This window comes from Mobula birostris, chromosome 1 (assembly GCF_030028105.1).
Source record: "Mobula birostris isolate sMobBir1 chromosome 1, sMobBir1.hap1, whole genome shotgun sequence".
Classification (NCBI taxonomy): domain Eukaryota; kingdom Metazoa; phylum Chordata; class Chondrichthyes; order Myliobatiformes; family Myliobatidae; genus Mobula; species Mobula birostris.
Genome location: NC_092370.1, coordinates 130,343,755 through 130,367,772, shown reverse-complemented (window position 1 = coordinate 130,367,772; position 24,018 = coordinate 130,343,755). Strand labels below are relative to the sequence as shown.

Sequence of the window (24,018 nt, the reverse complement as noted above, 5' to 3'; positions counted from 1 at the left end):
TTGTGACCCATGAGCAGAGAATACAGAGCACCAAGTCATTATTCAGTATCTTTATTAAGGCAAGCATGCTATAATCCAAATACTCAGTTTCAGTTTTTAATGCTTAACCATCAAAAACATGGTCAACTAAACATAGTGTGGATCTGCTGAACATATCCACACTAATGGGTTACAAAACTTTAAAGAAATGAATGCATCAAACGTTTTAATGTATCAAACGTTTTTGTGCATAAAACATCTACCCCAGACTAGAAAACTTCACAATTTACATTTTTTTTTGTAATTTTCCCCATAAAAGTCTAGGACTAGCATCGCTTATGCCAGACCTGGTAGTGACTTCATTTCATATGCTTAGAGGTTTCCTTTATGATTTTTTTGTAAACATTTTCTGTTTTGATATGTTTTAGAGTTTTCTTTTAAACTTTATCCAATGTTTAGATTTTTTTTTCCAGTAATGCAAGCTTCACTGTTGTCCTCTCCTGCAGAACAAAAAAAATTTTACATTTGTTGTTCCAAATATATTTCCTGCAAAAAGAATTTAGAACATTCATGTGTAATAGACTTGAACTCCGCCAATAATTAGTTGAACAGACAAAAGGAAATTGATGCACAAAAAGTACATATGTGTATTTTTGCATATAAAAAACTAACAATTTCTTGATAGCAAAAAGTGAATTGCCCACTATGGCTGCACAACTTAACATCTTTAATTGTTTGCGATCTGATTTGGAGAGAACAACATCTGTAGTCAGGGAATCAAAGAACACTGTACATTTTGTCATCCTAACTAAATTAACCTCAGTAATAGAACAATGATTGCTAAATAAAATTCTATTCTATACTAACTCCTTCACTCCACCCCACCATCACCACATACACCTTACCTAGTGTCACTAGATGGACACAAAATCAGTCTCGGTATTGTACAGTCTGTTTTAGAGGATTGCTTTTGTGTTTATATTTTGCATTTTTTATGCTGCATCAAATCCAGAAGTAAAAATCATTTTCATCTCCTTTACACTTATGTATGACGATAAACAATCTTGTACCTTGAGTAGAAATGTCATTTAGCCCATTATGTCACTTTTGTTAATGATTGTTAAATTCGGGCCAAAAATATTCAACTTAATAGTTAAGCAACACACATCAAAGTTGCTGATGAACGCAGCAGGCCAGGCAGCATCTCTAGGAAGAGGTACAGTCGACGTTTCAGGCTGAGACCCTTTGTCAAGACTCAATAGTTATCAGTTTTTTTGAATTATGCTCCTAAACTGTAGGACTCAATACCTAAATCTACAAGGGATGCAGCCTCAGTTGACAGTTTTAAACACCAGCTCAAAAGCTATTTAACCTTGCTTTTAACTAACATCATTTTGTCTCTTATTTTCACGTTTACACTTTATTCCATTGTAGAGCACTTTGACCTATATCATTTGTATGTAAAGTGCTCTTTAAATAAGTTGTATTATTTAGCCCATTATATCCTTACTTAACCTAGCTGTTCAACCCAATTCCATTTCCCACCCCTCAGCATTTTAAAGCTAATGGCAACAGTTCCTAACATGTGGTGCACAAGCCCCTCCAGAGAGCAATGCCAAAGATCACAGAAGATCCAAGTAGTTTTAATAAGGGGTAATTTAAAAATATATCTCCAATATATGTGCCTTGGATTATGTTTAAAATATCTCGTTTCTACAATCTAGCACTGCAAGTTGCCATACCTAAATTGTTCAATAACATTAATCTGTATTTTTGTTCCAGACTCCACTGTAAACTTTAGATCCTTACCCAGCATCTGCTTCTGTTCCTGGGGAGGGGCAGCAGCTAGCATGGAATCAGTCAGGGGTTCCTGGTCTTGTACGTGAACTGCAGGCTGAAATGGAAGAGCATGCATTAAATCCTGCTTAACATAAGAACATAAGAAATAGGAGCAGGAGTTGACCACCTGGCCCGTCAAGCCTGCTCCGCCATTCAATAAGATCACGGGCTGATCTGGCCATGAACTCAGCTCCAACTAACTGCCTTTTCCCCGTAACCCTCAATTCCCCTACTATGCAAAAATCTTTCCAACCATGTCTTAAATATATTTACCGAGGTAGTCCCCACTGCTTCATTGGGCAGAGAACTCCACAGATTCACCACTCTCTGGGAAAAGCACTTCCTCCTCATCTCCATCCAAAATCTACTCCCCTAAATCTTGGGGCTATGTCCCCTAGTTCTAGTCTCACCTACCAATGCATAGAACCTTCCTGCCTTTATCTTATCTATCCCTTTCATAATTTTATATGTTTCTACAAGATCTCCTCTCATTCTTCTGAATTCCAGTGAGTACAGTCTCCGGCGACTCAATCTCTCCTCAGTCTAAAAATTAGGTCACAATGCCAATTTTCATCTTGAGATACCCACATCCCAACTGTATTTGAGATTTATCTGATGCAAGGAGTAAAACAGGATCTGGAATTAATACATGTGCTCATGTAATCCGGGAGCATTATTCTGCTGGCAATGGTTGCTGCTTTCTAGTAATGCAATAATGTACAGAGTACCACACAAGAACAGATTGAGAAGCGGTCTTACCTAACCAATGCCTACAATGCCAATGTGTAACCTTCTTTACAACACTACTGTGCCCTTGTTTAAAAGCCTTGCATACAGCAATTAAAATGTTAACCCAATGAAAAGAAACTTCAAAATTACATTGAGAACTGGCACAGTATTCAGACTTCCTGAATTGATAAGTAAATCTAAAGACTGCATAAGAGTTCCTGTATTATTGTTTAATCTACATGTCAGCAGTTCCATTTTGAAACAATATATAACACAAAACATTAGCAAAGCACCTAATTAGATGCAGCTAAAATCAAGACCATTAACTTGCATGGCAATTTTCATCCTGGGACATTAAAGCCTCTCCCTAACACATCTACAGTCCATGGGTAACGATGACAAGGCTATCACTTACTGCTCATCAGCCCTCCGGGTAGTAGTGAGACGAGTTCTAATCCATTTAGTTTGTGATATATAGTAACAATAGATAGGAAGTTTCAGTGTTTAGACCCAGCAGCAATCAAAGTACGGCAATGGAATTCCATGCCAATTAAAACGAAGTTTTAGTTGGCCTTTTTATGTACATCTTTCCTTTTTCTTCGTTGCTGATAGAAATCTGAGGTGCTTTCATCATAGCCACAAGTAACTGCAGAGCATTTTCTTGACTGTACACAATACAGCCATCATTTGATAACAGTGGAGGGGCTGAAAGCTCAAAACAAGGATGCCACTGAAAGAGACTGCTGTGTTCTGAACAGTGTCTTGCTTGTTGGAGCTGCACTCACCAATGGGAATAACAGCCTTACTCATGTGCATTCAGTTGCTGGAAAGGCTTTAAACTGCAAGGAATTAAATCAGTCATAGAATAAGAAACCCCTCTGCTGTTATTAGAGCCAGAGAATCTGTGTGGCTGAATTATCTGGTAACCCCCAGACGTTGGAGGTTGCTCTCAAAGGCAATGGCAATATGCTTGGGTATTCTCCTTAGAGATGATCACTGTTGCCACTAATGTAGCACAAACTGTACCTGCCAAATGCCTCAACATCTGGAATTGTTCAATGCTTAGACCGGAGTACCTCATTTCCGGAATTTGAAAATGGAATGCAATGTTACAATCTGCAGCCAGCATTTCCATTTCTCCTCTTAAGGTACAACATTGGAAAAACAGCTAAAGATTATTGGGCCTTGGACAATGCTCCCAATGAATTCCTGAATGTTTTGTTTTTCTTACTTTTTGGGTAATAACCACACCACCTCCCTCTATGTGTTGTAAAATGCAAGGGAACTTACCACAATTAACATTAGGCTTCTAGGTCTGTTACTTTCCCTATTAATCCACTTCAACCCCTTAGTACGGGCATTTCCTTTGTTCTACATACTCCTCCCCCAAGTTCCCTCATACTGAAAACTTACACTTGTGATTAAGCTACGAACTCAAATGTTGAACAACCCTCTTCCCAGAGCTGCTGTCTGACCTGCTGAGTTTGTCCAGCACTGTTTTTAATTCCCTCTGATTTCAAAGGGCGGCAGTTGTTCTGATTTTCAATGTAAATCATATTCTTATCTTTAAACCATTATCACTAATGCCTGATCCTGATGCCAATTTCTTATTCGCATCCGGGTATCTATCTAAACTACAATACTCGTATAGAAGCGTATAACCATCAAACTCAGATAGACACTTGACTGAGTAAGTTCCGGGTACACGAGATTCACGGAGTTGAAGCCAGGACAATGGAACTCCATGAAACCAACTCTTCTGTTGAAATTATTCTATAAATTTCAATGTTGAAAATTACTCTATCGTGTTCTAGAGCACAGAAACGGGCTTTTTGCTTTATCACATTCATGCCAACCCTTTGCCCATCTACAATCTCATTTGCTCACTTTAAGACCATCTTTCTATGCCTTGTCTAAATGTCTACTTCAATGCTTTTCAAACATACTAATCTTACCCAATTTCACCATTTTCATAGACATCAACTCTCTGCAAAATATACACCTTAAATCCACTTTAAAATTCCCTCTTTTCATCTAAAACCTATGCCCTTATTTCTGATCCCCTGAGAAAAGATTTTGACTGGCTACACCTCAGTAATATCTGTTGGCTCAACATTTAGCTTTCTTTGCTCAAAGGAAAACAAGCCCAGCCTATCCAAATCTTCCTCCAATCCAAACAACATCCTTTCCAATTCTTCTGCATTCTCTCCAGCACAATTATATCCTTCTTATCATGATGTGACCAGGTCTCCAAGTGCGGCCTAACCAGTACTCTAAAGCTGTTTGCAACATCTGAATAGGTAATGTACCTGTTGCATAGCAACCGGAGGCTGGGTATTTAGATGTTGTTGAGGATTGCGGACTCCTGCAGCATATTTGTATTGTGTAAACGAGCGAACACCAGGAGCTGTAGCACCAGCACGAGGTCCCATTGTCTGTGTTGCTGTGTTAGCTTTAAAAAGAAATTGACAAAGTTCAAAATTCTGAAAACAGTTAATATTTTGTTACTTGCTAATTGTTAAACTACAGTCAGGTAAAATATTTCCACACCTTAAATACTACATCATTTGTGCTCCAAGTTCCACAGCTAATTTATGTAAACATTAGACTAAATTTTACTGAACAGCTCACTGAAGAAAAAGCTGACTCCATAACTGTTTTCCCACACTAGTATACAATGTGCAACCTATCATCCTTCTGCAGTACAGGCAATGGCAATGACACGTTAGCTCTTTAGAAAAAAGTTTGCACAACTCAGGATATCCCGAAGTATTTCAGAGCCAACGAAAAGCATCCAGTTAAGTCATGCACATCTTCCCCCTCTGGTTAGTGAATTGTCCAACTTGACAAGCTTATCAAATGCTTCCCAAATGTCCCTAACTACAGTATCACCCTTATGGCATGGTTGTCAAAGGGGAAATGCAGAGGAACCTGTCATGATTAACACTGCACAATTGCATAAACAGCAAAGTTAGTGACAAAATAATATTTATTTATTGAAATACAACACAGAGTGGGCCCTCAGGGCTCTTCAAGCTGCACCACCCAACAACCCCTGATTTAACCCTAGCCTAATCCACAAGACAATTTACAATGACCAGTTAATCTATCAACCAGTACATCTTTGGACTGTGGGAGGAAACCAGAGCACACAGAGGAAACCCACACCATCATAGGGGGAACGTACAAACTCCCTACAGACAGCAGCGGGAATTGAACCCGGGTCACTGGTACTGTAAAGTGTGCTAACCAATATGCTACCATGCCACCCCATTTAGTTTGAATGGTAATGATTTCACAATAAATTGGTTTAATGTCTCACCCAGACTTTAAAATAATTAAACTGGGAAAAAATGAAAATCAAATGTTAATTTTATACTTTATACCTTGTCATCTTCAGTTTAATCTGACACAAGTTTCATTAAGTATAAATACACTAGGCAATTGCAGTAGTTCACAAGTCTGTCTCTTGGTTACCAGGCTCAGGATTTCCATACATGTGTAGGAATCTCAAATTTTATGAAACTTATACCAAGAAATATTCCGGCAGAATTGAATAGAACTGTCAGACTTGCTGTGCAAGTACCAGCCTAATGAAACAGTTCACATTAAACACGAGTTTAAAATGAATGTAGCTTTATTACCATAGTAAGATACCGGTATTATGAATGACCAGCTGGCTCTCAATTGTTTGCAATACATTTGTGAAAAAATGCTAACAACTATGGTAAAGCTTTAATATCAAAATAATTTCTACATCATTAGAACAACCAATGTGCTCCCACTTTCTTTAACTCTCGTCATCTTGCCACGAGGTTAAACTACCTGTGGTTTTACCAAGAAATGAAAGGAGCAATTTCTAGAATAGATCAACGAAGCAAGAAAACGGAATTGCATTTAAATAGGGGAACATGCCGCAACTGATTTTCACAAGGTTTAAAATACATTCTTACGAACAGACAGCTCACCAACACGCTGAGTGCTCATGACACATGGCACCTGAGCAGAAGTTGGTCTCATGGAGCTGATGGTTGGTGGTCGGGGACCTGTTGGACGCATGCTGCCAGGCATACTCTGGAATGCTAACAAGGAAATCCAATTTTATAGAAATCAGGGGGAAAAAAAATCAAAGTTAGGATGCAATAAAATTACCCAAATAATAACTGACAGTCACACAGAAATGTTTATCTTTACTTAAAAGCATTCTACTTACGTTGTGGCCTGACACTCTGGGCAGCCCATCGAGCGCTGGGTCGAAGCTGTGCAAGCTGACCTGTTGGGTAATATGCAGCACAGTTCTGAGCCTGTGAATAATTCAGTCAAAAACGACCATTAAAATGTTGTCATTACATCACAAGCTCATTTATGTTTATTTCATAAATAACAACAGACTCTTAATACAAAATCCAGCTCCACTTTTAATGTAGAATAATTTACCTGAGGGAATGGTGCTAACAGGTACCCAGACGGTGGAGCTGGTTGGTAAGGATTGATAACAAGATTGATAACAGGATTTGAAACAGCTCTGACATTCGCAATTCTCTGTATGTATTGGTTTGTCAGACGAGCTTGTCGTTCTTCTTTGCGCTGAGCCAGAGCAACATACAAAGGCTTGGGGCCAACAATCCGGCCGTTCATCTCTGTTATAGCCATGGTAGCTTCCTCTGGTGAAGAGAAACAGACAAATCCAAAGCCTTTACTGCGCCCATGCTCCATCATCACCTATATAGATAAAAGGGAGACATTTCATTCTGATAAACAACCAGTTTCAATTATTACCTGAACAATACAAAGTTCAACAAACTTGAAAATCTCGTATTTGAAACTTATTGTTTACTTTAAAATGCCATTTATGTGATGTCCATTCAACAATATGCCAAAAATTGTTAAGTTCTCATGCTTAAGCAACACATTCAGACAAGATTTTTGTGTTAAGATGCCAATTTATCATTAATCTACTTCTACAATTCTGACAAAAAGTTATTCTTCCTCTGACATGGTAATGTATTAGGCACAAAGTAACAATACCTTAGCACTTGTAATTGTACCGAATGGTGAAAATTCTTTGCGCAGTCGCTCATTATCAAAACACTTATCCAGATTTTTGACATAAAGGTTGACCCCCTATAATTGAAAAATATCCAAATTTAAACTTATATTAAGCCATATTTAAACACAAATGTACTTTAAAAATCATTAAACTGACATACTTCATACAGAAGCAATAGACAGAATTATGCAATCCCTTAATCAATTCAAAACTCAGTCATCTTTACATATCAACCATGAATGGAGATGGCAACTTAATGGGGAATAGATGATTTGTGAACATCTCCATTACTAGCAGCAGAGCTGAAACCTGATGATAAAAGCCAAGAAGATAAAATTGCATTTAATAGCATTGTTGATAAGGATACTCCAAGACGACCTTTGAAATGCAGAAACTGCATTAAACAGCCATTTCAAAACAGCAATTCCAATAATCATTGTAATAACCACGACACTGTCAATGATTTTGTCTGAGAAGACAATTGTAATGCTAAGGTAACTGCTCTCTTCATGAAAATAGCACACAGAATCTTATTACATCAACCATAAAGTGAAGATGGGGCTTCCAAAACATGGCCTCTCTTCACTAGTCTTCCAATGTTCATCAGAAACTCCGTTCATTTTTTGGTGATCAGCTCTGAAGTGTTCAGAACCACCCGCCAGAGACATTGAGTAGATAATCCATCTAGTCTTCTCCGGAGTAGTCTGCATCAAATGCCACTCTTCTACCACTATTCACTCCAGGACTTGTTAAGGAGCCAAACACATCCCAGATAAACCACTGAAGACCAACGCTCTGCAGAATGAGTAATCCTCAATCCCATAGTTCCAAAACAACTAACTCCTGCGTGACTGTAAGGAAAAAGTTAAATGTCTCCTTGGTAAATGCTAAGATAAGATGGAAGTCTGTAAGTGTTGGCTTGGAGTGGGATTGGGATTGCCCACAGCAATGTTTGAGAAAGTTAAGAGTGTACAAGTCTATGGCCATAATAGTGGAAGATGGTGAAAAATGTATTTTTCCCATAGAAAGGCAGGGTCATTGTACAGAGGCAGGTACCAAATGCATGGAGAAGTACCAGTGTAAGTGGTTTTGAAGGGTATAAAAAGGGGTACCTTCTTGGTGCAAGGAGAGAGTTTTGTCCTAGATCACGGCTGACGATGAGTGCTGAGATAGGGAATGGTACATCAAGTGAGTCGGAGTACGTAGAATTGGAGTTAGACTGAGATTTTTGAGATAGAGAGAAAGGGAGGGAGAGAGGGGAGGCTGCGTGGAAACATTCCACAGATCAGCTCATTCCGAGGATGATAACTATTATTTTGATTTCTGTACACCTACTACTTACTGCCTTAGAGATTTATTTTTACTTTTGTATTGCATTTGTGCTAGTTCTAATGAAGTGTGAACATGTGCGTCACCTTTGTTTGCGTATATGTGCGCATATACCCTGAGCTGAACCAGAAGAGAACACGTAACAAATCTCAAAATAATTTTCATTTACAAATCCACGCTGTGAGCAGGATTCAGCATAATGGGTGCAATGTTTTGCAACCAACAGGACAAGTCTGGGGATGAGACTGAGATTAAGATACTGGTGTCGAGGGACAACACCCATGGATTTGTTGCAGTGGCCAGTGTGTTGTTGGAGGGTTACCCTCCCATATGTTGGGGAGCTGAGATGAAGAGCAGTAGAGGTGACATCCTGGCTTGGCAGCCACTCTGCTAGGTAAGGCAGGGTTTCCCAAACGAGAAGCGAGCAAGGGACTGGCCTGTTAGATTTTGCTGTACACTTTGAAAACTAAACTAGATGTGTATAGGGCAGCAGAGCAAAGGTTACTTATGACTAATGATAGGATTGGAATCATGGAGCAGCTGAGTCTGAGTCAGCTTGGTCGGCCCATGGACGAGCTGACAGGGCCGAAACCCAGCGAGCCACCCAAGCTTTAAATCCCTTCTAGCGTTGCAGGAGCATTGGGTGAGGCGGAGTGGTCAGCAGTGGGATCCTACCAAAATGAGACCATTAGTGGCTAAGGGGTGGGAGCACACGACAGTTGGGATGGCGATATCTGCCATGGCGCTGATTCTCAGTGTGGAGCTCCCGCCAAACCTGAGCGGAACGTTTCATACGAGGATCCCGCAGTACAGGCTCGTCCGGTGTGTAGTCAGTCACAAGACTACAAGCACATGGGGGGGGGGGGTTGAAAGGGGGTGGATAAACGACACAGGAGGAAAGAGTGACTGGGCCATGAAAGACTGATGAGAAAGGAGCCATTCGAGATAAACACGTGCAGAAGGGCAGAGACGATCTGGCTGTACGGTTGGTTCAGTTGTGGGATACGGGTGCTGGCATGGTGCATTTGACTGTGGCGGAGGCTAATGACTCTCTCCTGCTTTCTACACAAAGTGGTTTCAGATACAGAAAGACAATGGTGACTCTGCAGATTTGTTCTCGCGGTATTAAGGATTTATCCCTCTGCCGTAGATCAGGGACAGCAGGGTGCAGCTTGGCTCAGTGAAGGGATTGCGATGCTTCGAGCTATAGTCACACATACAGGTGTTACCGCAGATTGCCGTGGGATGGCTCAGATGAGGCGATATTGAATCAGGGGTATGTGAACAGGATGGCTCACCATGTGCCCTCACATTTAAAGGGCAATCTGGGCACCCCATGGGTGAGGCACCAGAGAGGACAGGGGTATTAAGACACATTGATGAGGGAAAAACAAAAGTTAAGAGTTTTGAAGTCAAGGAGGGGACAGGAACCATTAAAAATTATGCCAACCCCATCCAGCTTGGAAGGAAATGTTTCAAGCTCTGTTAAAGGCAGGGGCGGACAAGGTGCAGATTGATGGTGTGCCCACAGGAGCCATGTAAAGCTTATGGAAATATCATTGTGGGAGGCAGGTGCAGCCCAGGTATGGCAGATTGATTTACAGCAGACCCCTGCCCCAGCAATGATTTAAATATTTGTTTCCCATGGTTGACAACTATTCAGGTTTTTAACAGCAATCCCTTGCATACGAGCTGACCAGGATCACACACTGAAGGGATTACACAAGTTAATCGACTGTTCTGGGGACCCTCAAGGAATAGAGTTAGATAATGGGTCAAACTTCTCAGGACAAGCCAAGAAAGACTGGGCTGCCAGTAGGGACACTCATGGGGTACACCACATACCCTATTATCCTCAAGTATCAGAGCTAATTGAAAGAATGAATAGACTCTTAAATCAATAGACTCATTTATTGACACCAACTTACATCTTGTGGGGGTGGCTGTCTGTACTATCCCATGCCTTGTACAATCTAAACAACAGACCTTTACCCCAGATATCACCGATGAGCAGGACGATCGGGTGTACCCCAGAACGGGAGAGGGAACCAGGCATTGAAGAAAGGGCTCCCACAGTGGGAGGAAATGTATGGGTGCACACTCCAAACTCTCTGGTTCGCAAGGGGGAGGTTGTAGCAAATGGAGACGGTAACACTCACTGAGTATCAATACAAGGAAAGACCATCTGGTGTATTCGAACAAGGAGAAATCGACCAAATGAGAATGATTAACATTTTTGGAAAACTGATACAGTAATAACAGCAACACATCAAAGTTGCTGGTGAACGCGGCAGGCCAGGCAGCATCTCTAGGAAGAGGTACGGTCGATGTTTTGGGCCAAGACCCTTCGTCAGGACTAACTGAAGGAAGAGTGAGTAAGGGATTTGAAAGTTGGAGGGGGAGGGGGAGATCCAAAATGATAGGAGAAGACAGGAGGGGGAGGGATGGAGCCAAGAGCTGGACAGGTGATAGGCAAAAGGGATACGAGAGGATCATGGGACAGGAGGCCCAGGGAGAAAGAGAAGGGGAAGGGGGGGAAAAAGTGCAGAGGATGGGCAAGGGGTATAGTGAGAGGGACAAAAAGGAGAGAGAGAGAGAAAGAATGTGTGTATATAAATAAATAACGGATGGGGTACGAGGGGGAGGTGGGGCATTAGCGGAAGTTAGAGCAGTCGATGTTCATGCCATCAGGTTGGAGGCTACCCAGACGGAATATAAGGTGTTGTTCCTCCAACCTGAGTGTGACTTCATCTTTACAGTAGAGGAGGCCGTGGATAGACATTTCAGAATGAGAATGGGATGTGGAATTAAAACGTATGGCCACTGGGAGATCCTGCTTTCTCTGGCGGACAGAGCGTAGGTGTTCAGCAAAAAGATCTCCCAGTCTGCGTCGGGTCTCACCAATATATAGAAGGCCACATCGGGAGCACCCGATGCAGTATATCACGCCAGCCGACGCACAGGTGAAGTGTCGCCTCACCTGGAAGGACTGTCTGGGGCCCTGAATGGTGGTAAGGGAGGAAGTGTAAGGGCATGTGTAGCACTTGTTCCGCTTACAAGGATAAGTGCCAGGAGGGAGATAGGTGGGGAGGGACGGGGGGGACGAATGCACAAGGGAGTTGCGTAGGGAGCGATCCCTACGGAAAGCGGGGGAGAGGGGAGGGAAAGATGTGCTTGGTGGTGGGATCCCGTTGGAGGTGGCAGAAGTTACGGAGAATAATATGTTGGACCCGGAGGCTGGTGGGGTGGTAGGTGAGAACAAGGGGAACCCTATTCCTAGTGGGGTGGCGGGAGGATGGAGTGAGAGCAGATGTGCGTGAAATGGGGGAGATGCGTTGGCGTACAGTAATAACAAATGCTTTGTTTTCTCCCAGTTAAAATAACAGCCCTGTAATTAATTTCATGGGTGGCATGGCCTTTACTTAAAAGCATTTTACTTATGTTGTGGCCTGACACTTTGGGCAGCCCATTGAGCGCTGGATCGAAGCACTGCAAGCTGCCTGTTGGGTAATTTGCAGCACGGTCCTGAGCCTGTGAATAATTCAGTCGATAACAACCGTTAAAATTTTGTCATTACATCAAAAGCTCATTTATGTTTATTTCATAAAGAACTACAGCCACTTAATACAAAATCCACCTCCACTTTTGGTGTATAATAATTTACCTGCCGGATTGCTGCCATGAAGTACCCAGACAGTGGAGCTGTTTGATAAGGATTGATAACAGGATTTGGAACAGCTCAGACACTCACCATTCTCTGCATGTATTGCTTTGCCAGATGAGCTCGTCGTTCTTCTTTGCGTTGAGCCAGAGCAACATACAAAGCTTTAGTGCTAACAATCTGGCCATTCATCTCTGTTACAGCCTTGGTAGCTTCCTCTGGTGAAGAGAAACAGACAAATCCAAAGCCTTTACTATGCCCATGCTCCATCATCACCTAAATAGATAAAAGGGAGACATTTCATTCTGATAAACAACCAGTTTCAATTATTACCTGAACAATACAAAATTCAACAAACTTCACAATCTCGTGTTTGAAACTTTTTGTTTACTTTAAAATGCCATTTATGTGATGTCCATTCAACAATAGGCCAAAAATTGTTAAGTTCTAATGCTTAAGCAAAACATTCAGACAAGATTTTTGTGTTAAGATGCCAATTTACCATTAATCTACTTCTACAATTCTGACAAAAAGTTATTTTTCCTCTGACATGGTAATGTATTAGGCACAAAGTAACAATACCTTAGCACTTGTAATTGTACCGAACGGTGAAAATTCTTTGCGCAGTCGCACATCATCAATACTCTTATCCAGATTTTTGACATAAAGGTTGACCCCCTATAATCGAAAAATATCCAAATTCAAACATATTAGACCATATTTAAACACAAATGTACTTTAAAAATCATTAAACTGACATACTTCATACAGAAGCAACAGACAGAATTATGCAATCCCTTAATCAATTCAAAACTCAGTCATCTTTACATATCAACCATGAATGGAGCTGGCAACTTAATGGGGAATAGATGATTTGTGAACATCTCCATTACTAGCAGCAGAGCTGAAACCTGATGATAAAAGCCAAGAAGATAAAATTGCATTTAATAGCATTGTTGATAAGGATACTCCAAGACCCTTGAAATGCAGAAACTGCATTAAACAGCCATCTCAAAACAGCAATTCCAATAATCATTGTAATAACCACGACACTGTCAATGATTTTGTCTGAGAAGGCAATTGTAATGCTAAGGTAACTGCTCTCTTCATGAAAATAGCACACAGAATCTTATTACATCAACCATAAAGTGAAGATGGGGCTTCCAAAACATGGCCTCTCTTCACTAGTCTTCCAATGTTCATCAGAAACTCCGTTCATTTTTTGGTGATCAGCTCTGAAGTGTTCAGAACCACCCGCCAGAGACATTGAGTAGATAATCCATCTAGTCTTCTCCGGAGTACTCTGCATCAAATGCCACTCTTCTACCACTATTCACTCCAGGACTTGTTAAGGAGCCAAACACATCCCAGATAAACCACTGAAGACCAACGCTCTGCAGAATGAGTAATCCTCAATCCCACAGTTCCAAAACAACTAACTCCTGCGTGACTGTAAGGAAAAAGTTAAATGTCTCCTTGGTAAATGCTAAGATAAGATGGAAGTCTGTAAGTGTTGGCTTGGAGTGGGATTGGGATTGCCCACAGCAATGTTTGAGAAAGTTAAGAGTGTACAAGTCTATGGCCATAATAGTGGAAGATGGTGAAAAATGTATTTTTCCCATAGAAAGGCAGGGTCATTGTACAGAGGCAGGTACCAAATGCATGGAGAAGTACCAGTGTAAGTGGTTTTGAAGGGTATAAAAAGGGGTACCTTCTTGGTGCGAGGAGAGAGTTTTGTCCTAGATCACGGCTGACGATGAGTGCTGAGATAGGGAATGGTACATCAAGCGAGTCGGAGTACGTAGAATTGGAGTTAGACTAAGATTTTTGAGATAGAGAGAAAGGGAGGGAGAGAGGGGAGGCTGCGTGGAAACATTCCACAGATCAGCTCATTCCAAGGATGATAAGTATTATTTTGATTTCTATATTGCTACTATTTACTGCCGTAGAGATTTATTTTTACTTTTGTATTGGATTTGTGCTAGTTCTAATAAATTGTGAATATGTGCGTCACCTCCTTTGTTTGCGAATACGTGCACGTATACCCTGAGCTGAACCAGAAGAGAACACGTAACAAATCTCAAAATAATTTTCATTTACAAATCCACGCTGTGAGCAGGATTCAGCATAATGGGTGCAATGTTTTGCAACCAACAGGACAAGTCTGGGGATGAGACTGAGATTAAGATACTGGTGTCGAGGGACAACACCCATGGATTTGTTGCAGTGGCCAGTGTGTTGTTGGAGGGTTACCCTCCCATATGTTGGGGAGCTGAGATGAAGAGCAGTAGAGGTGACATCCTGGCTTGGCAGCCACTCTGTTAGGTAAGGTAGGGTTTCCCAAACGAGAAGCGAGCAAGGGAATGGCCTGTTAGATCTTGCTGTACACTTTGAAAACTAAACTAGATGTATATAGGGCAGCAGAGCAAAGGTTGTTTGCGACTAATGACAGGATTGGAATCGTGGAGCAGCTGAGTCTGATTCAGCTTGGTCAGCCTGTGGACGAGCTGACAGGGCCGAAACCCAGCAAGCCACCCAAGCGTGTAAGTCCCTTCGAGCGTGGCAGGAGCATTGGGCGAGGCGGAGTGGTCAGCAGGGGATCCTACCAAAATGAGACCATTAGTGGCTAGATTAGATTAGTTTAGATTAGATTATGAGGACACCCAGTCCTCTTTTATTGTCATTTATTAATGTATGCATGAAGAAATGATACAATGTTCTTCCAGAATATCACAGAAACACAAAACAAATCAAGACTAAAAGAACCGACAAAAACCACATAATTTGATAAAGCACAGACCATGGGCACAGTAAAAAAAACTCTCAGTCTCTCAAAAGTCCCATCTTCTCACGCAGACGGTAGAAGGGAGAAACTCGCCCTGCCATGAGCTTCCAGCGCCACAAACTTGCTGATGCAGTACCCTGGAAGCACCCGACCACAGCCGACTCGAGTCCGTCCAAAAACTTTGAGCCTCTGACCAGCCCTCCGACACTGAGCACCATCTCTGCCAAGCGTTTCGACCCCATCCCCGTCAACAAACAATAGGCGAAGCCAAGGATTGCAGGCCTTCCCCTCCGGAGATTCTCGATCGCACAGTAGCAGCAGCAGTGAAGCAGGCATTTCAGAAGTTTCTCCAGATGCTCCTCTGTGCTTCTCACATCTGTCTCCATCAAATCAGGATTGTGCACGGTCCCTACTTAAACATGTGTTATCATGGTCTGATAGCATAAGACCTCGATTCATTACTCTTTTGTGTGAGATACGGGTAGTCCACTATATCGATGACATTGTGCTTAGGGGATCCACCGGCGGTACAGCTGAAGTCCTGGATGTGCTGGTAAGCCACATGAGGAACTGAGGATGGGTAGTGAATCAGCACAAAATACAGGGGCCGAACCAGATAGTCCAGCTTCTGGGCGTCCAGTGGGTCTCAAGACATCAAGCAATCCTATAAAGTACAGAACAAGATAACTAAACTGGCTGCTCCCACAAATAAGCAAGACACCCAAGGATACGTGGGGCTATTGGGCTACCTACAGGAGATGGCACATACCACGCCCAGCTGGCCTGTTACGACCCTTATATATTAAAAAAAATACTGGAAGAAAACAATGAATGGGGTCCAGAGCAACAACAGGCATTTGAGGCTGCTAAGGAAACAGTGGCTCAGCCCCCTCATTTATCCGATTTGCCCTTTGAGCTGCCAGTAACCGTACATCAGAATACCACTGTATGGAGCTTATGGCAAAGACAGAATGGGGTGAACATTCCCCGAGGGTTTTGGTCCTGCACCCTTTGAAAGAGAGCTGCTAGCCTGCTACTGGGCCTTGCTGGAGACTGAGGCCTTGACTAAGGGAAAGGAGGAAATCATGAGACGGACCTCCCCGCTGTGATGTGGGTGGGGGGAGGGTGCAGCAAGCTTCTATTGTGAAATGGAGGTGGTACGTCGTAGAATGGGCAAAGAAGGGCTCAGAGGGGATCAGCAAATTACCCGAAAGTGTAGCCCACGTGCTGGTGAAATGGTACCAAACATACTGACCTGCTCCCCTCTCCTGTTAGGTGGGGGCGAGCCCTATGGACGGTTGTCTGAAGCCTGGGTTGCTGGAAAGCTGGCACCCACAGATGGGAATCTGCCACGCTGAACAGTCACGGGTGCCACAGGGAAAGGGTGGTTCCAGCCAGCTAGCAGACCTGGTAGCAGTCACCTTAGCATTGCAGCTGTGCATGTAACCAGATGGATGGGCAGCTGTGAATGGATTGGCGGTGTCAGTGGCAGAAACAGGGAAAGCCCCTGTCAGGACAGGGGGGACAGGCGCTTTGGGAAAAGATCTAGGAAGCGGCCCAATGAATGAAAATCACTGTTTTCCATGCAGATGCTCACCAGAAAGACGCCTCTCTATCCACCACCTTTAATAATAAAGTGGACCAGTTGATCCGGGGGACATCAGGTCAACACCCCTGAGTTCCGAGCAATGGGACAATCGGCATGTGACATGGCTGGTCATTTGGGAGTGCAAGGCACAAAGGAACGGGCTACACAACGAGGGATATGAATACAGCAGACATGACAAAAATAGTTCTTACCACACGTGATATTTGTCAGCAAGTTCTAAGAAAAGAACTCCCTGAGAAGCCGACTGCCCACATTAAAAGGGAGGCAGGTCCAGCCCAGGTACGGCAGACTGATTTACAGCGGACCCCTGCCCCAGCAACGATTTAAATATTTGTTTCCCATGGTTGACAATTATTCAGGTTTTTAACGGTAATCCCTTGCACAAGAGCTGACCAGGATCACACACTGAAGGATTGTACAAGTTAATCGACTGTTCTGGGGACCCTCAAGGAATAGAGTTAGATAATGGGTCAAACTTCTCAGGACAAGCCAAGAAAGACTGGGCTGCCAGTAGGGACACTCATGGGGTACACCACATACCCTATTATCCTCAAGTATCAGAGCTAATTGAAAGAATGAATGGACTTTTAAATCAACGGACTCATTTATTGACACCAACTTACATCTTGTGGGGGTGGCTGTCTGTACTATCCCATGCCTTGTACAATCTAAACAACAGACCTTTACCCTAGATATCACCGATGAGCAGGACGATCGGGTGTACCCCAGAACGGGAGAGGGAACCAGGCATTGAAGAAAGGGCTCCCACAGTGGGAGGAAATGTATGGGTGCACATTCCAAACTCTCTGGTTCGCAAGGGGGAGATTGTAGCAAATGGAGACGGTAACACTTACTGGGTATCAATACAGGGAAAGACCATCTGGTGTATTCGAACAAGGAGAAATCGACCAAATGAGAATGATTAACATTTTTGAAGGACTGATAACAACAGATGCTTTGTTTTCTCCCAGGTGAAATAACAGCCCTGTAATTAATCTTATGGATGATATGGACTTTACTTAAAAGCATTCTACTTACGTTGTGGTCTGACACTTTGGGCAGCCCATCGAGTGCTGGGTCGAAGCTGTGCAAGCTGTCTGTTGGGTAATTTGCAGCACGGTTCTGAGCCTGTGAATAATTATATATAACCATGTAACAATTACAGCACGGAAACAGGCCATCTTGGCCCTTCTAGTCCATGCCGAACTCTTACTCTCACCTAGTCCCACCAGGTAACATTCTAGTAAATCTTCCCTGTACTCTCTCTATTTTGTTGACATCTTTCCTATAATTCGGTGACCAAAACTGTACACAATACTCCAAATTTGGCCTCACCAATCCCTTGTACAATTTCAACATTACATCCCAACTCCTATACTCAATGCTCTGATTTATAAAGGCCAGCATACCAAAAGCTTTCTTCACCACCCTATCCACATGAGATTCCACCTTCAGGGAACTATGCACCATTATTCCTAGATCCCTCTGTTCTACTGCATTCTTCAATGCCCTACCATTTGCCATGTATGTCCTATTTTGATAAGTCCTACCAAAATGAAACACCTCACATTTACCAGCATTAAACTCCATCTGCCATCTTTCAGCCCACTCTTCTAACCGGCCTAAATATTTCTGCAAGCTTTGAAAACCTACTTCATTATCCACAACTCCACCTATCTTAGTATTATCTGCATACTTACTCACCCAATTTACCAGCCCATCATCCAGATCATTAATATATATGACAAACAATATTGGACCCAGTACAGATCCCTGAGGCACATCACTAGACACCAGCCTCCAATCTGACAAACAGTTATCCACCACCACTCTCTGGCGTCTCCCATCCAGCCACTGCTGAATCCATTTTACTACTTCAATATTAATACCTAACCAACCTTCCCTGTGGGACCTTGTCAAAGGCCTTACTGAAGTCCATATAGACAGCATCCACCGCTTTACCCTCATCAACTTTCTTAGTAACCTCTTCAAAAAATTCAATACGATTTGTCAAACGTGACCTTCCACGCACAAATCCATGTTGACTGTTCCTAATCAGACCCTGTCTATCCAGATAATTATATATACCATCCCTAAGAATACTTTCCATCAATTTACCCACCACTGACGTCAAACTCACAGGCCGTTAATTGCCAGGTTTACTCTCAGAACCCTTTTTAAACAATGGAACAACATGAACAATCCTCTGGCACCATGCTCGTTTCTAATGACTTTTGAAATATTTCTGTCAGAGCCCCTGACAGTCGATAACGACCGTTAAAATATTGTGATTATGTCAAAAGCTCATTTATGTTTATTTCATAAAGAACTACAGCCACTTATTACAAAATCCACCTCCACTTTTGGTGTATAATAATTTACCTGCCGGATTGCTGCCATGAAGTACCCAGACGGTGGAGCTGGTTGATAAGAATTGATAACAGGATTTGGAACAGCTCAGACACTCACCATTCTCTGCATGTATTGCTTTGCCAGATGAGCTCGTCGTTCTTCCTTGCGTTGAGCCAGAGCAACATACAAAGCTTTAGTGCTAACAATCTGGCCATTCATCTCTGTTATAGCCTTGGTAGCTTCCTCTGGTGAAGAGAAACAGACAAATCCAAAGCCTTTACTATGCCCATGCTCCATCATCACCTAAATAGATAAAAGGGAGACATTTCATTCTGATAAACAACCAGTTTCAATTATTACCTGAACAATACAAAATTCAACAAACTTAACATTCTCGTGTTTGAAACTTATTGTTTTCTTTAAAATGCCATTTATGTGATGTCCATTCAACAATAGGCCAAAAATTGTTAAGTTCTGATGCTTAAGCAAATCATTCAGACAAGATTTTTGTGTTAAGATGCCTATTTACCATTAATCTACTTCTACAATTCTGACAAAAAGTTATTCTTCCTCTGACATGGTAATGTATTAGGCACAAAGTAACAATACCTTAGCACTTGTAATTGTACCGAACGGTGAAAATTCTTTGCGCAGTCGCACATCATCAATACTCTTATCCAGATTTTTGACATAAAGGTTGACCCCCTATAATCGAAAAATATCCAAATTTAATCTTATATTAAACCATATTTAAACACAAATGTACTTTAAAAATCATTAAACTGACATACTTCATACAGCAGCAACAGACAGAATTATGCAATCCCTTAATCAATTCAAAACTCAGTCAACTTTACATATTAACCATGAATAGAGATGGCAACTTAATGATGATTTGTGAACATCTCCACTACTAGTAACAGAATAAAATCAGCGCCAGCCATTTCAATCAGCTAACTTCAAGTATTAACTAACTGGCAACAACTTGCTCACTGATGCTTAGCCCACTTTACTTTCAACCTTTTCCAAACAATCAAGCAGCACCAGAAAAATGTTAGTATTGGGAAGCAGTGAGCATTGAGGTGGGGGCTAGGGCGAGTGTCAAGAGGAGCAACCATTCAAAACATTCAAGTAGACAAAATGAAATCGCTCAAGGGATTGTGCTAGACCCCAAACACCATTCACAGCTTCAAAATCAGAAATGGAAATGGTCATTGCTGAATGCAGTGTTCACTATCAGTCATCAACATAGAGCTCTTCAGCTCAGAAACATGCCCTTCAGCCCATCTAGTCCATGCTGAACTGATATTCTGCCTAGTCCCAATACCCACACCTGGATCACAGCCCTCCCTACCACTCCTATCCATGTACTTATCCAAACTTCTCAAATGTTACAACCAAACCCACATTCACCATTTTCACTGGCAGCTCATTCAACATTCGCACCACCGAGTGAAGAAATTTCCTCTCCGATTCCCCTCAAGTATTTCACATTCCACCCTTAATCTATGACCTCCAGTTCTAGTCTCATCCAACCTCTGTTCCTCATAACTAAGCTGTGGCTGAATACAGTAGGGTCGGTTAATAAGTGCCAAGAACTTTTCCCTCAGACGAATTTCGGACAATGGTGACCACTGTTGTATAACCAACTTTTGACGTGCAATGGCATCACAAACAAATACGTCACCAACAGAGGAGGCCAGTAACCACTAAGTTCTCTGGATCAGCCACTTGTCAAATTGTTTATACTGCAGCAGGTGGCTCACCACCAAACACCCCAAATCCCCTCCAAGGTGCTGAACAGGGCTCCAAAACAACCAGCAAAGTGTCATGTACAAAAAACCTATTTGATTGCCACCTCAATTAATGGACAAGTGCTGTGGTAGTTTGCCATGACTCACCACAGAACATCATCCATCATGTGGAAGACCATGAGCAATATTTGCACAGGAACATCACAAAATTGCGCTTGCTGACTTTCATGTCCATCATTTCTTCACTGCCAAATCAAAATCCTTGTCAATCTCAAGTAGGTTTCTAAAACATCACTTTCATTAACAGATTTGGCAAAGCAGGACAGCCCACTGAGTTCCACATGTACACTTACATCTTTCAAGATGTATTTCTAGGATATTCCCAAGACCCATAATTGTCCAACCTTAATGGCCTTAAGATAGTGAGCTTACCTCGAAGCATTGTGCAGGTACTCCCAATGTATCAAGGCAGGTAAGTACCTTCTGAAGGGGCACTTTTTTTTGGCCACAATGTGAACAAAATCTATTGGGTGTTACTGTACACACGGAACCCCAGTGGGCTCTTCTGCAATGCCAAATGTAATAACAAACGCTAAAAATCAACAATTACAAAAAGTTACATTTACCAACACATTGATAGTCAAAAAAAGTGTGATCATCTATAACCAAACTAATTACATTCTCAAACATGAGGAAATCTGCAGATGCTGGAAATTCAAGCAACACACACAAAATGCTGGTGGAATGCAGCAGGCCAGGCAGCATCTATAGGAAGAAGTACAGTCGATGTTTCGGGCCGAGACCCTTCGTCAGGACCAACTGAAGTCTATGTGAAACGTTACATGCTTCTCTCCACAAATACTTCTAAGCTTGCTGAGTATTTTCACTTTTAATATTACATTCCAACTCAAATTGATAAGATTCCTGAGCATACAAAAATACTGGAAGGACTCAGCAGGTCAGGCAGCATCTATGGAGGGGAATAGACAGTCGATAGTTTGGGCTGAGAACCTTCATCGCCATGTGAGTCTTGATGAAGGATCTCAGGCCAAAACATCCTTGGACGCTGCCCGACCTGCTGAGTTCCTCTAGCATTCTGTGTGTGTTGGTCCGGAATTCCGGCATCTGCAGAATCTCTTATGTTTAGATAAGCTTCTTCTTGCTTTAGGTCAATGACTGAAACACCAACAGTTTTGCTATTTACCTGGTGGTTTGTGATTTGGTCCTGTTTCATCTGTTCAAATTAGTGCTTTAGCTCTGTCTGTTGCTCGACCATTTCCTGGGCCCGGTGCCAAATGAATGACGTTGCAATGCATAATCACCTGTTTGCTGAACAGAAAACCAACCACACCTAATATGCACTCACTGACACAGAGGCAGAGTCATACAACCTTGAGTAACACACACAAAATGCTGGGGCAACTCAGCAGGTCGGGCAGCATCTATGGAGAACAATATACAGTCGACGTTTCAGGCCGAGACTCCAGCTCTGTTTATTCCTCTTCATACAAAATGCCCGACCTGCTGAGTCTCTTTGACATTTTGTGTGTGTTACTCTGCAGAATCTCGTGTTCATACAACATAGAACCAGTCCCGTCAGCCCACTATGTCCAAGCTGACCATCGTGCACTCACATCAATTACTTACTGAAACGACACTATTTACCAGCACTTGGTCCATGGCTTTCATGCAGTATCCTCAAACCTACTCTAAACCTTTGACCCCCCCATCCCCCCCCCCCAGACCACTCACCCTAAACATATACCCTCTAGCTTTATATATTTCTGCTACAGGAGAGACTCTCCTTGGTGTGAAGGCAGTACATGGTCACGTACACATACTTGATAATAATATTTACTTTCACTTTGACTCAGAGGGCTTGGTATTGGACACTGATTCAGAATACGATGAGAAGGAACTTTTTTCAGTCAGAGGATATGAATCTTGGGCACTTCTTTCCACAGAAAGCTTGTGCATAGTTAAGGAAATGGAGGATCACGCAGAATATATATATAAATAAATTATCTATAGATGCTGCCTGACCTGCTGAGTTCCTCCAGTATTTTGTGGGTGTTACTCTGGATTTCCAACATCTCGTGTGTTTATGATTTAATATTCCATATGCCTTCTGCACCCCCTTATCTACTGTACCTGTGCTGCCACCTTCAGGAATCCTTGGACTTGAGCACCAATTTCCATCAGTCCCTACTGTTGTGTATTTAATATTTTAGTTATATTTGAATAATCTTGTATATATACCTGTATATTGTTTAATTAAAGCATTCTTGTTCATTTAAGTAATTAATTACAGGTTATATATATAAATACGTGAATTGCATACATCACCATGCTCCATGTGACATGTGCACGCCTCACTTCAAGTAAACTCAAAGTTAAACCTGTATTCTTGGACTCCCTGTCTTCCTTTGAATCAATTTAATATTGTGAAGTTACAGTACATAACATTGGCGACGTATTTTTTAAAAAGAACCCAATATGGCTACCGACCTGCTAAAATGCAGCAAAGCATTCAAGCTAAAAAAAAAAACGAGCGAGGAATGGCAAGTATGCCACACTGCACGAGGAGACCATCGAGTCTAAGCAAAAGGTAGCACACCAGAAGTTCTTTGAAAGGGAAGACACAATGAGTTTAAAAAGATGTTATAAAATGGAAGAATTCACTGGTTCATAATGAATGTGTACTGGGTGATAATCATTTTTTTAAAAAATCTGAAATGGCTGGAAAAATTGGATTGGCTCTTGTAGACTGAGCTACTGGAATAGTATTTTGAAACAAATGAAATAACTAACAAGAAGTGAGTACCAATTTTGCTAGGTGCATTAGATTTAAAGTCATACAGTTTGCCTCAAAGTTTGACCACTCCAACTAAATCATCACAAATAAGCTTTGCTACTATTGTAAAAGTAATG

General features: G+C 42.0%; 1 protein-coding gene across 3 annotated transcripts; it reads right to left on the bottom strand.

Moving 5' to 3' along the window:
* Positions 1 to 40: 40 nt before the first annotated feature.
* On the bottom strand, positions 41 to 22,854 carry LOC140199766 (polyadenylate-binding protein 1-like). Of its 3 annotated transcripts, XM_072262250.1 has the most exons (14): positions 22,840 to 22,854; positions 22,292 to 22,416; positions 19,943 to 20,038; positions 19,451 to 19,636; positions 18,020 to 18,109; positions 13,170 to 13,265; positions 12,678 to 12,863; positions 7,576 to 7,671; positions 6,985 to 7,269; positions 6,761 to 6,851; positions 6,516 to 6,629; positions 4,857 to 4,999; positions 1,789 to 1,873; positions 44 to 479 (listed from the first exon to the last, which is right to left on the bottom strand). In XM_072262250.1, exons 2-14 carry the CDS (start codon positions 22,319 to 22,321, stop codon positions 424 to 426), a joined length of 1,554 nt encoding a protein of 517 aa, XP_072118351.1. In that variant the 5' UTR covers positions 22,322 to 22,416; positions 22,840 to 22,854; the 3' UTR covers positions 44 to 423. The 3 variants fall into 3 exon arrangements, with proteins under 3 accessions (XP_072118367.1, XP_072118351.1, XP_072118360.1); XM_072262266.1 differs by lacking the exons at positions 6,516 to 6,629; positions 22,840 to 22,854 and having other exon boundaries at positions 41 to 479; positions 22,292 to 22,775; XM_072262259.1 differs by lacking the exons at positions 18,020 to 18,109; positions 22,840 to 22,854 and having other exon boundaries at positions 22,292 to 22,772.
* Between the last annotated feature and the right edge of the window lie 1,164 nt (positions 22,855 to 24,018).

What these genes read in the sequence shown, in the direction of transcription:
- LOC140199766 (XM_072262250.1), bottom strand. Translation starts at nt 22,321, where the DNA reads ATGAAACAGGACCAAATCACAAACCACCAG. An exon ending in TGTTAGCACCATTCCCTCAG is followed by an intron (nt 6,852 to 6,984) that starts GTAAATTATTCT and finishes AATTATTCACAG; the next exon opens with GCTCAGAACTGTGCTGCATA. An exon ending in CTCCGGTTGCTATGCAACAG is followed by an intron (nt 1,874 to 4,856) that starts GTACATTACCTA and finishes CTTCCATTTCAG; the next exon opens with CCTGCAGTTCACGTACAAGA.